The 21,301-nt window shown below is 37.1% G+C and overlaps 1 protein-coding gene across 6 annotated transcripts in view; it reads left to right on the plus strand.

The window, feature by feature from the left end:
• Nucleotides 1–21,030, plus strand: part of LOC136852545 (ATP synthase subunit s, mitochondrial) — a 33,040-nt gene extending 12,010 nt beyond the window's left edge. For 5 of the 6 annotated variants that reach the window (XM_067127287.1, XM_067127283.1, XM_067127284.1 and 2 more), the window contains exons 4-7: nt 2,437–2,645; nt 8,676–8,838; nt 11,718–11,902; nt 20,664–21,030. In XM_067127287.1, the coding sequence (XP_066983388.1) occupies nt 2,437–2,645; nt 8,676–8,838; nt 11,718–11,877 (532 nt within the window). In that variant the 3' untranslated portion in view covers nt 11,878–11,902; nt 20,664–21,030. Of the gene's footprint in view, nt 1–2,436; nt 2,646–8,675; nt 8,839–11,717; nt 11,903–12,688; nt 13,493–20,663 lie in introns of those variants that run through there. The other variant, XM_067127288.1, reaches the window with a different exon arrangement.
• The last annotated feature ends 271 nt before the right edge of the window (nt 21,031–21,301 follow it).

Raw genomic sequence — 21,301 nt, forward strand, 5'->3', positions numbered from 1 at the left:
TATATAACAAATTTTAAAACGATCAAAGCAACACAGAGAAAATATTATCACAAAATGATGCATGAATTAAAACGCTTGCGGACGTAAAAATTTTTTTTTCAAAAATTCACCATAAATCAAAATATTGTGCTAGAGACTTCCCGTTTGTTGAAAAATGAAGCTAATTGATTGAATATTACTAGACTGTAAGTGTTTTAGCTTACAATTGCAGTTTTCGACCATTTTGGTCGAGTTAAAGTTGACCGAAAAGTCAAATTTTCTCTATTTATCGTGATTTATATGAAAATATTTCAAAACTGATAAAAGCTACAACCATGAGTTATTTTTTGTTGTATTGTAAATGAAATTGCGCACATTTTCATATATAAAACTTTATGTAACGACTAATATAAAACGGTGCAAATATTACGACAACGAGATGAAAGAATTTCTGAGATGTTCGGCCGAAAGTTACAGCAAGGCGTAAGGAAAATGTTTTTAAAAATTCACCATAAATCGAAATATTGTGCTAGAGACTTCCAATTTATTGCAAAATGAAGGTAAACGATTGAATATTACTAGAATGTAAGATTTTTAGCTTACAATTGCGTTTTTTTACCATTTCGGTCGAGTTAAAGTTGACTGAAGGTTGAAATTTTGGCAGTTATCATGATTTATGTGAAAATATTTCAAAACTGATAAAAGCTACAACCATGAGCTAATTTCTGTTATATTCTACATGAAATTGCACACATTTCATATATAAAAGTTTATGTAACGACTAATGTAAAACGATGCAAACATTACAACAACATGACGAAAGAATTTCTGAGATGTTCGGCCGAGTTACAGCGCGAGCGTAAGGAAAAAATTTTTTTTTCAGAAATTCACCATAAATCAAAATATTGTGCTAGAGACTTCCAGTTTGTTGCAAAATGAAGGTACATGATTGAATATTACTAGAATGTAAGAGTTTTAGCTTATAATTGCATTTTTTTACCCTTTCGGTCGAGTTAAAGTTGACCGAAGGTTGAAATTTTGGCAGTTATCGTGATTTATATGAAAATATTTCAAAACTGATAAAAGCTACAACAATGAGTTATTTTCTGTTGTATTCTACATGAAATTGTGCACATTTCCATATATAAAACTTTATGTAACGACTAATATAAAACAGTGCAAACATTACGACAACGTGAAAAAGAATTTCTGGCGCGGACATAAGGAAAAAGTTTTTCAAAAATTCACCATAAATCGAAATATTGTGCTAGAGACTTCCAATTGGTTGCAAAATGAAGGTAAATGATTGAATATTACTAGAATGTAAGAGTTTTAGCTACAATTGTGTTTTTTGACCATTTCGGTTGAGTCAAAGTTGACCAAGGTTGAAATTTTGGCAGTTATCGTGATTTATATGAAAATATTTCAAAACTGATGAAAGCTACAACCATGAGTTATTTTCTGTTGTATTGTACATGAAATTGCGCACATTTTCATATATAAAACTTTATGTAATGGCTAATATAGAACAGTGCAAAATTTACGACAAAATGACGAAAGAATTTCTGAAATTTTTTGGCGCGTTACGCTGGGCGTAAGAAAAAGTTTTTTCAAAAATTCACCATAAATCAAGTATTGTGCTAGAGACTTCCAATTTGTTGCAAAATGAAGGTACATGATTGGATATTACTAGAATGTAAGAGTTTTAGCTTACAATTGCGTTTTTCGACCATTTCGGTCGAGTCAAAGTTGACCGAAGGTTGAAATTTTTTGTAGTGACATTTTGCTACGTCCACTGCATTCAACAGACAATTTTAGTCGAAGTTTGCTACATCCAACAGGCGTTTAAGGGTTAATAAATTACCCTCAAAAAAGAAATAAATTGTCAGCATGAGAATATAGGAGAGAGTGAAGATTACATATACTATTTCTCTCTCTCCCCATTCCACTGATTGTATTTTTAAAAATCTTCTCAGCCTCGTTTTTAAAAACTCCTTTAATCTGTCTCTTTCTCATTGTTCTGAAATGCTCTGTGTCTCTATGTTTTAGAACAGTGCATTTACAGTTCATGGACAGTGCAGGTAAAATTAGATCAATTTAAATGGAAATGGCTTCGTGGCCCAGTGAATGAGCATATGAAACAATCTTTGGGTTCACAGGTATATAATGTGTAATTCATTGGAGCTTTACTCTAAAATTTCTTGTTCTTATCAACACCAGCTAAATGTAATTCATGAGTATAATCCAGTTTTGTCACTAATTTTCTCTTATTCTTCTTTCTTTTAATATACTGTACTGTACTTATCTAATGTATTAGTTTAGGAGGGGTGCAAGCTATAACTTTAGCACTATGCATTTAGAATGTACTGTATTCCATTTAGGATGTACATTTTTACAATGTATTCCAAGTACACTTCACTTTAAAAATAAAATTTTCAAACCACTGATATTTTCCAGAGTAGATGAAAATCGCATCAAAGAGGTTGGACCAGACAGAGCATGTGCTGAGTGGCTACTGAGGTGTGGTGCCTTTATTAAATGGCAGAATAGAGAACTTTGGACAAAAGATTACAACAGCTTGCCTCCAACAGGTGGCAGAGCAATGAAAATTGAAGAGATTGATGCTACAGATGCAGCAATAATGCATATTGGATTTCAACACTTCAGTGAGTATCTCGTACTTTAGATATTGTGAGTATTCTGTTGCAGTTTGTATTATTTCATCTTGTATAGAAGGTTAATTATTTATGTCATTGCTTTTCATGACCTGTTTTTCCATTAAGTTGAACATGGTTAGTTTTGGTTTTGCCTTTGATTATGTTCCTAACATTTTAACACTGATTTTATTGTTTATTGTATAACTAGAAGAGCTCAGTGGCTTGGTCCACTTCTTGAACTCAAATGGCTAGTCTAAACCAAGCCTCTTCAGCATTTAGATTCACTACCAGGAGCATGTTGCATACTTCACACATGTCCGATGACCTTGCATATTCATATTTATGCTTGTAAGGGCTGTGTCTATGCTAGGTGGTTTGTGCCATCCCCACAGGCAAAAAGTCAATTATGTAGTTCATAGTGGAGAAAGTGATCTTTGGGTCTTACTTAATAGCAGCCCTGTAGTGAAGAAAACTGTGAGAAGCAGTAGGATACAAGCTGCATTTACCTGTCATGTAAGCGGCACACTTGGTTACAAGTAGAATATGTAACTGTAATGACCAGACAGGCCCTATAGGTGACATCTTTTTAAGCTAAACAAGTAAAAAATGGTGTTATATAAATTAAACTTGTTTAACAATGCCATATTAAGTCACCAGATGAATTATTTTGGGTGTCACCCCTTGAAAATGTGATTAAATTAAATGTATTATTGTACAGTTCAACAAGTTTAATAAATTATCACGCTTTAAAATATAATTAAACTGTTGGTCTTATTGTAAAATTCAGTTAATAAAAATAATCAATTACAGAAAAAATTCTCTGTATGACAAGAAAACTGTACTGTTTGTATATATTAAAATGAGTGTCATAACAGGTTTGTAATCAGGGTTTATGGAAGATAAAGACTCGTAACATGGAGCTCAAGGCAAATGAAGATCATAATTTTAAAAAACGTGCATTGGGAATGTTCCTTTGGAATGTAATTCCTTCCTTAGTAAACTAAAATTATGGTATATCCAGTGTATTAAAATTTAGAAAGGGATCTCAGAGATATAGGGAAGCATTAGTGCATGATCCATTAACATAAAAATGGATCTATGCTCAAGGTAGGGAGATGCCTTGGTCAGAACAAAATTTACATTGGCGTGAAGACAGATTACTGTTGGGGCACTACTCTCAAGGAAGCTTAAGGCTATTTACTCAACTTTCATGGCAGATAGCTGTAACATCTCAGCAGTAAAGCACTGGCAAATGGGAAACCACTTGAGCCAAAGAAACAAGGTTTACAGATTGCAGACCTGAGAATAATGGTGGGGATCAGCCAACCTGGGAAGAAGGGTGAATCAATGTCCTACAGGTAGACTCAGTAGGCAGGATAAAGAACCATCCTCCCTTGCGTCCATTTATATTCCGTCACTGTACCAAGAATGGCACTATTCTGGCCTAGATCAGTATAAGAGAATTCTTGATACTGTATTAGTCGGCCTGTCTTATGGAGTTGTGAATAGGACCATATGGGTAATTCCCTTAAAGTGCACTAACCGCTGAATTTCCAGGAATTATCAAATTTTAGTTATTAACAATTTTGAACTATTTTATGCCTAAATAAACATATCCTGACGCAATTAGGCTAAAAAAAATTTTTAGATTGGTTTATTGACAATTTTGTTCATTGCTCGTATGGCACAGTGAATGACAAATTGCACAAGAAACTTGTAAAAATGTCTATATGACTGTAAGTCTGGTTAAGTGGAAGGAGTTATACACTGTTTTGGACTGTTTTATATGTAAATAAACATATCTTGAAGATATATTGCTAAAAAAAATGTTTAGATTGGTTTATGGACAGTTTTGTTCATTGCATGTATAGCATTGTGAATGAAAAATTGTAAAAACTTGTAAAAATGCCTGTATAACTCAGAGTCTGGTTAGGTGGAAGGAGTTAATGCTGTTTTCGACTGATTTATATCTAAATAAACATAAAGTCGCCCCCGCCTATTTGGGGTTCAGGATTTGCTGCTTCACCTAGTCGTGAATTTTTCTGTGGAACTTATCACCAAATTATTCATAAAAGTTTGGTAATTCGCAGATTTTTCATCGAGAAATTTCACTAATTACTGTATTTTCATGTTATTTTGTGACTAAATACATTTTTGTGATAAAAAGGTTTTACTAATTTCAAACATTAATAGTAATGTAAAGACAGCAAACTATCAATAAAATGTATTCTTTTTCAATGCATATTAAATAGTAAAAGTACTGTATATAGTAATTAACTTCCTGGGTCTCCCCATGTACTGTGCAAAGAAAACAGGACTACTTCAATACTCTATGAGAGAAAATGGATGTCCTTGAAAAATAGGGGTCACTTGAATAGTTTTCACACTTACTGTAGCTGTAAGCCATATATTTTAAAGGGTAATGTTTTAAGATGACTTTGGAATGATATTAAAGTGTTTTAGATAATAGTTTAAGGTAAGTTCTGTGTAAGATGATAGTTTAAGGTATACATTTGGTGTCTGAACTGTTAAAATAAGCAGTTATAAATGTTTTTAGAGGGGTCTGATTTTTGAAGTATTTAACCCTTTAACGCCAAGCCCTATTTACAAAAACGTCTCCCGTATGCCGGCGTTCTGTGAGTTAAGCGCGAAAGCGGAAAAAAGTTTTTTCAAAAAAATCACAGCATGCTTAGTTTTTAAGATTAAGAGTTCATTTTTGGCTAATTTTTTTGTCATTGCCTGAAGTTTAGTATGCAACCATCAGAAATTAAAAAAAAATATCATTATCATATATAAATATTGGAATATATGACAGCGAAAAAAACTTGTATATAATTGTATACAAATCGCGCTGTAAGCAAAACAGTTAAAGCTAATGAGTTAATTTTTTTAGTTGTATTGTACACTAAATTGCAATGATTTTGGTATGTAACAAATTTTAAAATGATCAAAGCAACACAGAAAAATATTATCACAAAATGATGCATGAATTAAATAACTTGCGGACGTAAAAATTTTTTTTTTCAAAAATTCACCATAAATCAAAATATTGTGCTAGAGACTTCCCGTTTGTTGAAAAATGAAGCTAATTGATTGAATATTACTAGACTGTAAGTGTTTTAGCTTACAATTGCAGTTTTCGACCATTTTGGTCGAGTTAAAGTTGACCGAAAGTCAAATTTTTTCTATTTATTGTGATTTATATGGAAATATTTCAAAACTGATAAAAGCTACAACCATGAGTTATTTTTGTTGTATTGTACATGAAATTGTGCACATTTTCATATATAAAACTTTATGTAACGACTAATATAAAGCGGTGCAAATATTACGACAACGAGACGAAAGAATTTCTGAGATGTTATTCGAGTTACCGCTTAATGAGCGTAAGGAAAATGTTTTTTAAAAAATTCACCATAAATCGAAATATTGTGCTAGAGACTTCCAATTTATTGCAAAATGAAGTTAAACGATTTAATATTACTAGAATGTAAGAGTTTTAGCTTACAATTGCGTTTTTGACCATTTAGGTCGAGTTAAAGTTGACCGAAGGTTGAAATTTTGGCAGTTATCGTGATTTATGTGAAAATATTTCAAAACTGATAAAAGCTACAACCATGCGCTATTTTCTGTTGTATTCTACATGAAATTGCGCACATTTTCATATATAAAAGTTTATGTAACGACTAATGTAAAATGATGCAAACATTACGACAACATGACGAAAAAGAATTTCTGAGATGTTCGGCGAGTTACATACGCAGAGCGTAAGGAAAAAAAAATTTTTTCAGAAATTCACCATAAATCGAAATATTGTGCTAGAGACTTTCAGTTTGTTGCAAAATGAAGGTACATGATTGAATATTACTAGAATGTAAGAGTTTTAGCTTATAATTGCGTTTTTGACCATTTGGTCGAGTTAAAGTTGACTGAAGGTTGAAATTTTGGCAGTTATCGTGATTTATATGAAAATATTTCAAAACTGAAAAAAGCTACAACCATGAGTTATTTTCTGTTGTATTCTACATGAAATTGTGCACATTTTCATATATAAAACTTTATGTAACGACTAATATAAAACAGTGCAAACATTACGACAACGTGACGAAAGAATTTCTGGCGCGGACGTAAGGAAAAAGTTTTTTAAAAAAATTCACCATATAAATCGAAATATTGTGCTAGAGACTTCCAAAATGAAGGTAAATGATTGAATATTACTAGATCGTAAGAGTTTTAGCTTAAAATTGCGTTTTTTGACCATTTCGGTCGAGTCAAAGTTGACCGAAGGTTGAAATTTTGGCAGTTATCGTGGTTTATATGAAAATATTTCCAAACTGATAAAAGCTACAACCATGGGTTGTATTTTGCTGTATTGTACATGAAATTGCGCATTTTCATATATAAAACTTTATGTAACGGCTAATATAGAACAGTGCAAAAATTACGACAAAATGACGAAAGAATTTGTGAAATTTTTAGCTGAGTTACCGCCCGTGTGTAAGAAAAAGTTTTTTCAAAAATTCACCATAAATCGAAATATTGTGCTAGAGACTTCAATTTGTTGCAAAATGAAGGTACATGATTGAATATTACTAGAATGTAAGCGTTTTAGCTAACAATTGCGTTTTTCAACCATTTCGGTCGAGTCAAAAGTTGACGAAGGTTGAAATTTTTTGTAGTCGACGTGCGGTGCGTCCACTTGGCACCCAACAGACAATTTTAGTCGACGTATGATACGTCCAATAGGCGTTTAAAGGGTTAAATAGCCAGTTATAAGCATTTTTAGAGGGGATGTCAAGTATTCGCGGATTTTAGCTATTCATGGGTGTTTGTGGTCTCTATCCCCTCGAATACTGGGGGTTAATTGTATCTTGAAGATATGTTGCTCAAAAAAGCTTTTAGATTGGTTCATGGACAATTTTGTTTATTGCTAAAATGGCACTGTGAATGACAAATTGTAAAAACTTGTAAAAATGTCTATATAACTCTAAGTTTGGTTAGTAAAAGTTGTTATACACTGTTTTGGATTATTTTATGTGTAAATAAACATATCTTGAAGATATATTGGTAAAAAAAAAAAGTGTAGATTGGTTCATGGACAGTTTTGTTCATCGCTTGTGCACACTCTGAACAACAAATGGTAAAAAAACGTGTGTGTTAACAAAATTTATTCTGAAAAAATTTTCATCCACTAAAATATCCCATTCTCTCTAGCAGTAGTGCCACAGTGAAAATGGGTTATAATAATATAGGGATAACTTCGCTCAAGATGTCCTTATAGTCTCAGGATTCTTTGTCCAAAAATCTTTTTGGTTTTGCAGTTTTCTCAAAACTTACTGCTTTCAAAAATAAATTCCTGTTTCTCCAAGAAGACTGAACCAAATTCAGTGAAACTTTTAAAGAGTGTAGTATAACTATATATCTTGATTTTTTGTCAGCAAATTCATTTTTAAATGAAACTTTTTATTATGCATAATATTTTTGAAAAGTGACATCATGATTTTTTTCAACTGAAAAAAAATGAACTTAGAGGTTAAATTTCTAAATTTCCCCACAATAGAATTTTCATTATTAGTTGTAGAATAAGTGGTAAAAATTTGAAGCAAATCCCTTCAGTCATAAGTTAGAAACAGTCATTTACTTTGAAATGGGGCCTTATGGCATCAGCGTTCCCCTTAAGGACGAGCAGTAGCTATACAGTACTATCAAAAATAATGTATTTATAATGGCAAATTTCAGTTAACTATCTAGAGTATCTTTAAGAGTTTTATGATTTTAATCCAATTCAGTAACTTGAACTTTTTATTTGAACACATTTAAATTTTTTATAGTGTTTGTGAAAGTGTTTTGAAATTGTAAATGATTTGCTAATTTATTTTCTATCAATAATCTTGCATTTGTGACACTAGATAATTAATTTTAAATTAGTCAGTCAACAATAGTAGCTAAAGAAGCTTGTAAAATAAGAATTTTTATTGTATTAAAGATTGAAGATATCTTCAAAATTTTAAGTTACTTTTGGTGCTTGTTATTTTTCAGAGGGATGTAAACATATCAAGAGAATAGTGTTTCACAAAGCAATTTATCTGGAAGATGCAGGAATGGCTTTGTTACCACTTCTAAAGGATTCTTTGACAGAACTCCAAGTTTCATCATGCGGTAATGTTACAGCTGATGGCCTTAGGCATATAAAACAGTTAGTGTAAGTAAAAAATATATGCTTTTTTAAGCTGTTTATGATGTATTTATATATAATAAAAACCTTACTATTACATTGTAATAAAATCCACAACCCTTGGGGGGAAAAAGTCAGTTTTTAAACTGGAGTATTCACTAGAGTACTAATAGATGATGGTAGTTTGGTTACTGGTCCTAGGGGAAAGAGCTGAACTGCTTCATCAAACTTTTGAAGCTAAGCAGTCAGCTGAGGATGTCCCTCTCCCTGATACTTGTCATCCTGAACCTATTTTGACAAGATTTGCATTTTGTTCCAAGGATGTTAAGAAAATTCTGGATAATCTTGGTAGCTGGGGGAAGAAGATCCTGATGATTTCTTCCCTATGTTTTTTAAGAAAGCTTCTAGTGTGTGGTCTCCCAAGATGAGTAGATTCTATAGATTTTTATGTCAACGTAATATCTTTGCGGATGAACAAGCTTAGTAATACAGTGCCTGTTCCAAGGAGTGGCGTATCTGCAGACTGCAGTAATTACAGGCCAATTTATATTCTCCCTGTGCTCTCCAAAGTTACTGAAAAACTTATTTTTAAACCACTATATAAGTATGTAGAATTTAAAGGATTGCAATGATAGTTAATGTGCATTTAGGAAGCAGTTAGGTACCTGCGATGCTCTTTTAGACGACTTGCCATTTGCAAGGAAACCTTGATAGGACTTTTGACTGCAGAGTAATTCAAATAGATTTCATTGCTGTTCTCAATTTATAAATCACAAGGCACTTATTTATAGACATTGGAATCTTGGAGTGGGTGGATATGTTTTAGGATTACTTCAAGCAGCGAGTTGCTGTGGACGGGATCTTTAGTGAACCAAGACCTATTTGTCTGGAGTTCGGCAGGGTAGTGTTCTTGGTCCACTGTTAATTTTAGTGTCTACAAGTGATATGATTGTTGGCCTAGAAAACAAGATTGTTCAGTACACCGATGATGCAACACTTCAGGGTGTTGTGAAGTCTCCTCTTATGAGAAATGAAGCTGTGCTCAGCCTCAATCAGGACGTGGGCCAGATCAGTGAATGGTGCAGTCAGTGGGGTATGTGGCTGAGCTCCTGTAAAACAAAAACACTATTGATTAGCAGATCTCGAACAGATTTCCCACCCCATCCTTCCCTTTAGGTGGATGAACTTTGCTGTATAAGTCTGAAGCTTTAACTATCCTAGGTGTAACTTTTGACTCACATCTAACTTTTAAATGCCGCCTGAAAGTTAGTTATTGTCCGTACGTCAGTGGCCCTTGTGGGCTCGTTCCATATGAATAGGTTTCATCTTCTGAATAATAATAATAATAATAATAGAGTTCATACTAATAACAGGGTAAAGATTCTTGCAAGAAATCCAACTGAATTACAATTGCAATCTAATTAATTGTTCTTAGGTCTGCAGTCAACCTTAACAGTGGGTTTACAGGTTTTCCATCTGCTTTATAAATTTGCAAGTGTTTTGCTGACTTACAGACACAGATGCAAAGTTTATATGATCCAAAATTTATATCATCTGCCAAGGCTGATCTTTGGTAATTACAGGAATATTTCCTAACTTACCCTCTCCTAGCCTAACCTAAACTTGGTGATATATCTTGCCTGGAAAGCATCAGCTGCCAGTGTGCCAGTGTAGGCTTGGTTTTTTAAATCCTTCATGGCTTTTGGCCAAGAGGCATAAGGCAAAGATAATTATATCAACAAGCATTTACATGTACTGTACAGATATTTTTACTCTTTAACAGTTGATAGAATATGACTAATGGCGTGTGATACAGTACTGTATAAGAATAAGAATAATATGCTGTTATTTGCTGTTCCCTTAAATTTAATGAAAATTATATCTAGCAGATGTAAGAGGTAAGGTAATTGTGTTTATTAGCCAAAGGATTGTCATAGTAGGAACAAAAACATGCAAGTAACTACAAAACACATGCAGCCCTGAGTTTAGGACCGTGTAGCAGTTCAGAAGTTGAATTTAACAAGTACAGTACACAGTCTCCACTACTACATCCATTTCTTGAAGCATGTAGATTTTTTTTTTTACAACAAAATGTACAGACAAAGGATATAAAAAAGTAAAATTGGAGGCGGTGATGGACAACATAAATGCTCAAGAGGTCCTTGTGCGTATCTGCTATCTTATACCATTCCTATTGTATTCATATTTTATTACTACAGTGTATCGAGCAAGCAGCAGTCCATGGCTGCTTGCAGCACCTGTAAGCACCTGTAAAAGTAAAATTATTACATAAATATAAATACAGTATAATTATACAGGCATCCCCGGGTTACGAAGGGTCCAGCTTCCGATGTTCTGAGGTTACAACCCTTTTCAAATATATTCATCAGAAATTATATCCCGGTTTACGATGCATGTTCTGGGGTTACAACGCTTATGATGCCGATCCAATGGAAGGAATATGGCCACAAAATTTGGAGGATTTTTTACGAAAAACTCAATAAAAATGCAGTTTACATTGTTTTCAATACACCCAGAGCATTAAAAGTCAGGTTTTCTCAGGATTTTTGACAATTTTGAACTATTTTTCAGCTTACAACACAGCATAGGAACGGAACCCCCCTTGTAAACCGGGAACTGCCTGTATTTAAAATGGTATATGCAACTAATTAAAAAAATAGATTACTTTATCATAATTGACAAGGTAGGGGAGTAAGGTTGTGAAGTTGCCCTTTTACATATGTAGAGCAATTTTTCTTCATATCCAGAAATTTCCTTTATCTGACAAGGCCTTGAATGTATTGATACAGATGGGGAGGAGATTACTGCGTGTGTGTGTAATTTTGTTAGGTAGCATAATCTTTAACAGAATTGTTAGTCCTGAGGAACTGTTTTTACACTTTCAGAAACTTACAATATCTGCTTCTGTATGATCTGCCAGAAATTCGTGATAAAGATGCCTTGCAGCAAGAACTACAAGAAGCATTGCCAAACTGTGCTGTTGTCTTTCCTTATGCCCAGCCTGAAGATGACCCTAATGCTCAGCAAAAAGACATCAAGGAATGATGATAGTCATTACTATTTGCTTGAAGTAAGTTTTATTATAATTCTTTATAATTACCTTGACAGTGCAGTGTGAAAAGTTATTTTTAGTGCAGACCCATAATATTCAATAGACTAATCTGTGAGCCTTGCAAACTCCCAGGCACTCCATTCTAGTTTAGAAGGTGAATGAATAGCTGGCCCCCTTAGGTCTATAGTGGTTTAACTGAATCACATTTGTGTGTGGACGATTCATTTGTAAAGTTCAGTTTTCCAGGAAATGCATTTAGAAGAATAACAAAAGATAAGGACAGTGAACATAAGCTTTCTCCGAAATAGTGCTGAATCATAGACTATGCCTTTTACAAGAAGAGAATTTGATTCTGCCAGAACTGGTTTTGGCAACTCTTTCCCTGGCCCAGGTGATAAAATTTCATATTTAGTATGGTACAACATCGTTTAAATAAAAAAAAAATATATGAGAAGTTTCTAGGGTGTTACCATTTTTTAAGCCGGGTAAAAATCTTCTTTTTTCCTGTATCCAGCTTCTGGCCAAATGGATTTTTATGTAGTGTAATGAAAAAGATGGTGAATACAAGTCTGGCATGGTTTCTAAAACAATATTTTATCACCTTCACAGATTATGAATTTCAAAAAATGCATTCTACAGTAGACGCTGTAATATGGCTAAAGACCTCTGTGTGTTAAGCTTCATAATGTAAATGTTGTCTTCAATTCAGTTTTGATAGAAAGAGCATGTAATACTGCTCAGAGACTGGAAATCTATAGACACTGCATAATGGTCTATATTTTTATCAGTTATTTTTTGTTGCAGATATTTCCGTGGTAACACTATATGAAAAACACTGTCAAGAAAGTATTCATCCAGTTAATGTGCTTAGTTTCACACTTTTCGACTCACTATAAGCAGTATAGTGACTTGTTATGCCTTGTAAGGCCTCTGTAAAGTTATTTATTGGTGACTCATCAATATCTTTTGTAGTATCCGAAATGGCTGTAGCAGAAAGAAGAAAATGCCATTAGTATTTAGTAAAATATTAAGTTGGGCTGATCAACATGGTTTCAGAATCACTTTGAACAAGACTACAGTCATGCATTTCTGTCATATTTGAGGTATACATCCTGATCTAGACCTTTACCTGCATGGCCATGAAATTCCTTGTGTTTAAGAAGCACATTTTGTAAGTTTGATCTTTTTCTGGAAACTTACTTGGGTTCTCCACCTCAAACATAGCAAAAGCAGATGCGCAGAATTGGTATATTCAGTGTTTCCTACTAATTGGGGAGCAGACAGACATATAGTAAAGCTTTGATTATTGGAAAGCTTTCATATGGCAGTGAAATATATTCTTTATCTACACATAACCAGCTCATCATGTTACATTCTGTCCACCATGCTGGAATTCATATAGCAACATTGCTTTCTTTATCACCTTCCAGTTCTATTCTTGTCATCACTACTTAAATACTGGGTTGTAATACTAATGCTACCCAATTCTGTGGCTTATGCAACTGCAAACAGAAATTTTAATAATTTTTATGAAAATCATGCCAGCTCTTCCTGCCCTTTTGGTTGTAGATTGAGGATTTTAGAAAATAAATATTTCAAACAACCCTATATGCCATTTTAAATTCCCTATTACGCCTCGTACAAAAAGTTGTGTTTTTAGAAAAATTGTATTTTTAGAGCATGCACGAGAACACGTTGTTAAAGCAGTCATTTTTACTGATGTCTCTAAGTCCAATGTGGGTGTTGGGTATGGAGTTCCCAATTATAGTTTTTATATAAGTAACTTACCAAGTAACTGCATAGCTATTATGTTTCATTTATCAGCAGCTTAAATTTGAAAATTTGCGGTAGCGTTCCAATATTTGGGTGTAGGTAATTCGCCCTGCCCACTTTCGGGGAAGGATAGGTACAACACTATTAACGAGCCCAATTTGATCTGCCGGTTGACAGCTTAACATGGTTGTTGACGTCAGCTTTCATTTGATTTAATATAATTCACCTAATGGTTTTCATCGTTTTTTGGTGAAGAATTCTTTGTCTTGGTACCGATTGCGCAATTGTATTAGCTTATTTAGCCTAGACTTTTGCCTTTTATTCAGATGTCTGACTCTAGTTCTGCTAGCAGTAGGTTTTGCAGCAAGGGCTGCAATACCAGACTTACTTCAAGTAAATATGACTCTCATACAATTTGTTTTCAATGTAGAGGACAAAATTGCTCTTCAGTTTTGACTTGTGACGAATGCAAAGAGTGGGATCAGGGGAAATGGAAAACTTTGACTAGTTGTTTAGATAAGCTCGAGAAGAACAGACGAAGGAGAGCGGCTGCTAAAGCTGAAGCTAAGAGTTCAGTTAGTCAGGGTTCTCCTGTTTTGCATGCCCTTCCAACTTCTGTAACTGCATTTTCCCCTATCACCAGCCCTCCAACTTTACCTGTGACTCCATTATCCAACTTCCAACCTTCCGAACACAGTGCCATCGCCAGTCTGGAAGCCAGAATGGACCAGAAATTTGGTCTCTTAGTTAACACTGTAGCTCAAATAGGGGCTTCAGTGAGGGGCCTTATGGATAAGTTTAGTGCCAGTGATCACGGTACAAGTGTTGTGTCAGTGGAGGAGGTGGCTACTCATCCCACTGACACTCCTAGACGAAGGTCCCTGTCAAACTCCCCTAAACCTGGGAGGAGGCAAACCATAAGTCCAAGGGAGGTCAGTGGGGTTTGCCCACGGGTAGTCATCCCCTCAACCGAGCCTGTTGTTCGAGATTCCCAGGACACGGCGGACAGCTGCTGGAAAGGCGTCCACATCGGAGTTCCTGCCCTTTCATCGAGTGATTCGGATTCGGGATCCAATGAATCCAAGTGTAAAGCAAGTCAGAAGCACAGTTGGCGCTTTAAGAGTGCATCCAGGCCACTGAAAAGGCTGATATCCACGGCTGAGTCTGAATTTCCGATCCTGTGCAAGCAGACCAGAGATCGGAATCAGAGTCCCAAACCATCATGTAGTTTTCAGGATGGTCTGTCTAATGCGTCGCCCACAGTGTCTGTGTCAGAGCGTCAGTGTTTGTCACCCAAGCGGATCTCCAAGAAAACCGTAGATTGTGCTTCAGTATCCAAGGGATCTGAGCATCCAGTGGGATCCAAGGGATCCAGTTTAGTGGGATCTGGAGGATCCAAGTATGTAGTGGGATCTGAGGGATCTAGGTATGTAGTGGAATCTGAGGGATCCAGGTATTTAGTGGGATCTGAGGGATCCAAACATCAATTGGGATCTGAGGGATACATTCCTCCAGTGGGATCCGAGAGATCCATTCACCTAGTGGGATCTGCGGGATCCAAGTGTTTAGTGGGATCCAAGGGATTAAAGCACACAGTGGGATTCAGAGGATCTGATGTACCTGTGGGACCAGATCAATACATAGTTCATGCTTGGCTGTCAGTGTGCACTCGCTCCCCTTCCGAGCTGGCGCCAACCTCATCCAGGCATCCAGCGCTACACTCCATTACTCATTCAGTTCAGGATCCTTCTCTGGAACCGATTCAGCGATGCTTAGACAACATTCTTGATCTGTTATGCAAACTGACAGTGACTCATGAGCCCAAGAATTTGGCTCTTTCACCCATTTCGTCTGAAAAAGAGGGCGTAGAATAGGATCGGCCTTCTTCAGCCTATGCTTCTCTTCTGAAGTACTTCTTGTTTTGCTGCCTGGACTTCTTTTCACCAGTGAACTCTGTCTTCACAGAGTTCAGCTTTTATGATTAGACAGCCTACAGAAGCTTCTAGTCTGCCTAAGATGGTTTTGTCGTCGTCTTTGAAGAAAGCTCTGTCAGGCATTGAGAGTTGGCTGACAGACAAGAGGGAGATGGGGAAAGTGGTATTTTGCGCTCCTCCTTGTTTATCTAAGAGAAGGTACTTGACGTATGTTACTGGGGAAGCCCCGTTGTTGGAAGTTTCTGCCTCTTCCCAAGGGGATTCCTCCAGTTGAACTGATTCGTCATGTCGACCATTTGACAAGGGATATCTTTAAGGTCTTCGAGATCTTAAGTTTTCTAGATTGGACTGTCAGCGCCATAGCGAAGAAAATAGAAGACTGTGCCACTCTCCAAGATAACTTTGCTACAGACTGGCAGGGCATGCTCTCATACGCAGATAAGGCGATCAGGGATGGATCCCAGGAGCTGGCAGCCTTGTGTGGTGGGAGTGCTTAAGAAGTGAGAACAGTGGTGTTCATTCACTTCAAAAGGGGTCACTCCTTCCCATGCCACAGTAGAGCATATTGCAACAGAGTTGCAAAAGAAATCTACTCAAGACTTATTGGCTTAGTCCACCAAACGTCTGAAGGAGTCTGGACACTCTTCCTCTTCCTCATCTTTTGCGCCCAGAACTGTTTCACCTCTACAGCAGGCATTTCGAGGCGGTAGAGGCAAATTCCAGCCCTGTTCTCGAGTGTATTTTAGATCCGTTCAACCACTCAAGAAATTAGCAGTCAAACCTTCCTCTTGTAAGTGAGGATATTATCCTCCATGGGCCAAGAGGTGGGGGGGGAGGCTTCTACATTTTTGGAGCAAGTGGGAGGACAGAAATGCAGAACCTTGGGTTTTAGAGGTGATCAGAGAAGGATATTCTACCCCGTTCAGGGAGAAACCTCCCTTGCTGTCCTCTCCTATCAACTTAATGGCCTACTCTTTAGGCTTGGAGAGGTATTTGGCCCTTTCACAAGAAGTCTTGTCTCTGCTCACCAAGAAGGCCATAGAGATAGTCGAAGATGTCAGCATGCCGGGGTTTTACAACCGCCCATTTGTCATCCCAAAGTCATCGGGAGGTTGGAGACCTGTCCTGGATGTCAGCGCCCTGAATTTCTATGTTCAAACTACAAAATTTAAGATGGAAACCACCCATTCAGTTCTGTCTTCTATCCGTCAAGGGGATTGGATGGCGACTATAGACTATATTTCCACGTTCCAGTCCACCCAGAAGCCAGGAAATATCTGCGGTTTGTGTTTCAGGACAAGGTCTTCCAATTTCAAGCGCTCTGCATCGGCCTATTGACAGCCCCTCAAGTTTTCACCCGTGTCCTCGCTCCATTAGCAAAGTGGCTACATCTCATGGGGATCAACATTTGTCTCTATCGAGATGACTGGCTCCTATGCTCCCCCTCGGAATCAACTTGCACGGAGGACCTCAAAAAGACTTCTGTTAGCCCAAAAGTTGGGCCTGTTAATAAACCTAGACAAATCCCAATCAGTCCTGAGTCAGTGATATATTTGGGAATGGAGATCAACTCAGGGACTTTCGGGCTTTTCCGTCTGACAAGAGAATCCAATCCTGCATTCGGACACTTCAGAACTCCTCTCTCTCTCTCTCCTGTCATGCTTGGCCAACGAGCGGATGAGTTTACTGGGAACACTCTCATCATAGAAAAGTTCGTTCCATTAGGGAGACCTCACACTAGGGTGTTATAATTTTTTCTAAAGGCCAGTTGGCAGAAGAAAGTTCTTCTGGACTTGTTTGTTTTCCCGATCACTCCCGAGATCAAGGAGGACCTTTGGTGGTGGCTCGTAACAGGAAGATTTAGAGAAGGGAAATCTCTACACCCTCTTAGCCCCAACCTCACGTTATATTCAGACGCATCAGATCTGGGTTGGGGGCTCTGCTAGAAAACAAGGAAATTTCAGGGACATGGTCACAATCCGAGAGAGAACTTCACATCAACGTGAAGGAGTTGAAGGCAATACACTTAGCCCTTCAGCACTTTGCAACAACAACTTTCAACTCCACAGTCATAGTCCACTCGAACAACACAACAGCTCTGTCCATGCGTAAAGAATCGGGGAGGGACCCACTCCTTTTCACTGTATCTAGCGACCAGAGATCTTCTTATCTGGGCACAAGAAAACCAAACCAAGATTGTCACCTGCTGTATACAGGGCAAACTAAATGTCATGCAGACAAATTAAGTCATTGCGAGTAGGCCCTCCCCTTTGTGTGGACACTGAATCCGCAGGTATTCACTGACCTGTGGAAATGGTGGGGAAAGCCGGCGGTAGATTTATTTGCAACGTCAAGGAATCACCGATTTCCTTTATATTGCTCACCAGCCCTGGACCCTCTCGCTTGGGCAACAGATGCGATGCTCCGGGACTGGTCGAACCTGGACGTCTACACCTTTCCATCATTCAGCATGGCAAGAGACTTAATCAAGAAATTTCTCCTGCACGACAACACGTCAATGACTCTGGTAGCTCCTTTTTCGCCACAGAAGGAGTGGTTTCCAGATCTCCTCAATCTCCTGGGAGATTTCCCAAGACTACTTCCACAGCGACAAAATCTACTCAAGCAACCGCATTTTCACCAGTTCCATCAAGGACTGTCCACTCTTGCTCTGACAGGCTTCAGACTGTCAGAAAGGTTGTCAGAGTGAAAGGCTTTTCAAGATCAGCTGCGGAAGCAATTGCAAGGTGTAGACGCCAGTCTTCCTCCAGTGTCTACCAGAATAAGTGGGCAATATTCTGCAGCTGGTGCAGAAGACACAATATATCATCTACTTCTACCTCTGTAGCACAAATAGCAGAATTTTTGCTATTTTTAAGGTCCTCCCGAGGATTAGCTGCAACCATGATCAAGGGCTACAGAGCGATGCTCAACTCAGTATTCAGACACAGAATTCTGGATCTGTTGACTGATAAAGACATCGGTGACCTAATCAAATCATTGGACACTTCGAAACAGGATAGGTCAGATTCCATATCCTGGAATCTAGAAGTTGTTTTAAAATGGTTCTCAGGTCCTCCCTTTGAGCCTCTTCAATCCACATCCCTCAGGGGTCTTACCAGGAAGACATTATTTTTAGCTGCTCTTAAGAGAACTAGTGAGTTACAGGCTTTGAGCAAGAAGGTAGGATTTGCACAAGGAGACACAGTCTGTTACTTTACTATGGGGTTCTTAGCGAAGAATGAAACGCTGTCTTTTCCCTGGCCCCGTTCATTCACAATCAAAGGTTTAACAGACATTTTAGGTTCCACTGACCAAGAGAGAGCTCTTTGTCCAGTAAGAGCATTAAAGTATTACTTGGAGATAACTAAGAGAATCAGAGGCATGTCCCCTAACCTCTGGTGTTCAGTTAAGGCTTTGTCACTTACTAGGGGGAGTGACCCATCAGGGGCAAACATAGAACGGGGCATCACTGACATCTTGTATGTACCAAATGTTTTCTCAAGATTAGGTAGGAGTGTGGGCCTTGTCTGACAAATTATCAGGCATCTACCAGTGAGATCCTGATCCTCTCGCAGTTTGACGACCTTGTCCCCAATTTTCACCTTAGTCTTCTTCATCCAATTGCTGAACGTCTTCAACTTTGACCTGGTCATTCGATCCCAAACGGACATCTTGGATCCTTGTAGCAGTTGCTCATCCACATTCTTCTTATACAGCTCTTTTCCGAGAATTGGGTAATTTATGATGTCATATTTGGCTATATCTGGGATAACTGCCGAAGAGCAAATATTCTTGAGATTTGTAGTCACTGTGTAAGGGTTTCAATTACAATGGAGAATAATTTGATTCCTTACTCTTAACGCATTTTGGCTAGACCTGATGCATATATCTCCTGCCAGCTGGCAGTGCTCTTTCTCATTAGCCGCTGACACCTTTTGGAAAGGCAGGAGATATTTCTTTACCAGTCGTGCAAGGTGGGGTGTTGTAGTGGTAAGTCCATTGAGAGAAACTTCATTCTGAGTGATGCCTGGCAGTGAACCATACTGCCTAAGAACTTTTATTTCCTGCTCCAATGCTTAGTCTGTGAAGAGGTTGCAGAATGCCTGCAGTGACTTGCTCACAACAATAAAATCAGGTTAAATCTAAGTGATTCTTGCAACATTAATCACTTAATATTTTTTTATTTCATAGTAACCTTGAGCTCTGATGACATGCTAACCAACAAAACTGAACTTGTTGTCTCCAGAAATCCTATTCCAAACACCAAGACAATTAATTTAGCATACCGTTGATCAGAAATATCAGTAGCCGGGGAGGGGAGGGGAGGAGGCCGCTTACACCGATAATGGATTCCCTAAATTGGTGACTGACCTCAGATAGCTACCTTTTCATCATACATGAGCTCAGGGCCTTACAAAACATATTCTAACCACAAATAATAAGGTTAGGCTGCCTAAGTGCCATGATACTGATAGTTAAATTTTGTGGTGCTCTGGCCCACCTAAACGGCCCCCCAAAATGTAGCAAACCATAACAAAAAAAACTCAACCCCTATATTTTTTGTTTCTATATTCAATAAGGTTGTCAAAAAAGGAAAAAATCAATTTTGGCACAAAATTCCTACGACAGTCCTTTTTCGTACATTGGCAATGCACTAATAATCGAGAGATTAGATTCATACATGATCAAATAGTCTTTTAACCAATACCTCACATATATGGCAAAAAACTAGATTTGCCCATTTTAAGGTGCTTTTAAGAAAAATTGCTTCAGTTGAAATGTGAAATATCTAATAATGACCTTTTTTAGAAAGCCAAAACTATATTAGGAAATCATGAATGTCATAAGTGTACTGCAATACAATATCACATCTCATGTACATACTTGGTTTCTTCAGACCTTTTACTTAGTTTTACACAGTTCATTGGATGTCAGAACCTGGTCATCATTGAAGTTCATGTAGCCCTGCTAACAAATATCTGATTTTCAAAGGCCCATTTCTACCCTCATTTTAGTATTCAAAAATGAAAATGCTGTGGATTTTGTTAATAATTTAAACTTATTTCCAGGACAGGATCTTTCCAGCAGCAAATGTAAACACCTTGTGGAATACTGGAAGGCAGCTTTTGATTACTAGTGGTGTATTTTGAAAAAAACTATTGTACTCTAGTTTCATAACTCATGGCAAGTTGGAAATGAAATATAAAATTCTGGTGATGTATTACACTGTATATAATTGTTTTCAATTATTGGTAAATGGATTTTATATTCTGTGAATGTTAATAAAAAATATTTATAATATGTGACACAAAGTATGTGCACTTTGTTGTACTTATGTGTAATAACCACACTTTCTGTGTTGGTTTTTGTGAACTGGACCCATCAGGTTCAAGGTTTTAGTGTTTAGCGGCAAATAAAGAACCACTGGACAGTGAATCTTGAGTTTGGGATATGTACATTTGATAATTACTTAGTTGGTAAAAACATGAGGAATATATTAAATAATTACTTGGGACAAAATCCTACCTACTGTTAAAGATAGCTGCTCTATCTTCACGCTGGCAGGTGTGGTTGGTATTAAAAATAAAAAGAGGAAGATCTCTTGTCTTACCCCGATGACTGTCTAGTTCATCTGTTCCCCACCAGGTGTACTTTGAATGTTTTAGTTTTTGTCAGAATTCTTCTTACTGTAGGGCAGGATAGTTGT

This window comes from Macrobrachium rosenbergii, chromosome 25 (genome assembly GCF_040412425.1).
Source record: "Macrobrachium rosenbergii isolate ZJJX-2024 chromosome 25, ASM4041242v1, whole genome shotgun sequence".
NCBI classification, from domain to species: domain Eukaryota; kingdom Metazoa; phylum Arthropoda; class Malacostraca; order Decapoda; family Palaemonidae; genus Macrobrachium; species Macrobrachium rosenbergii.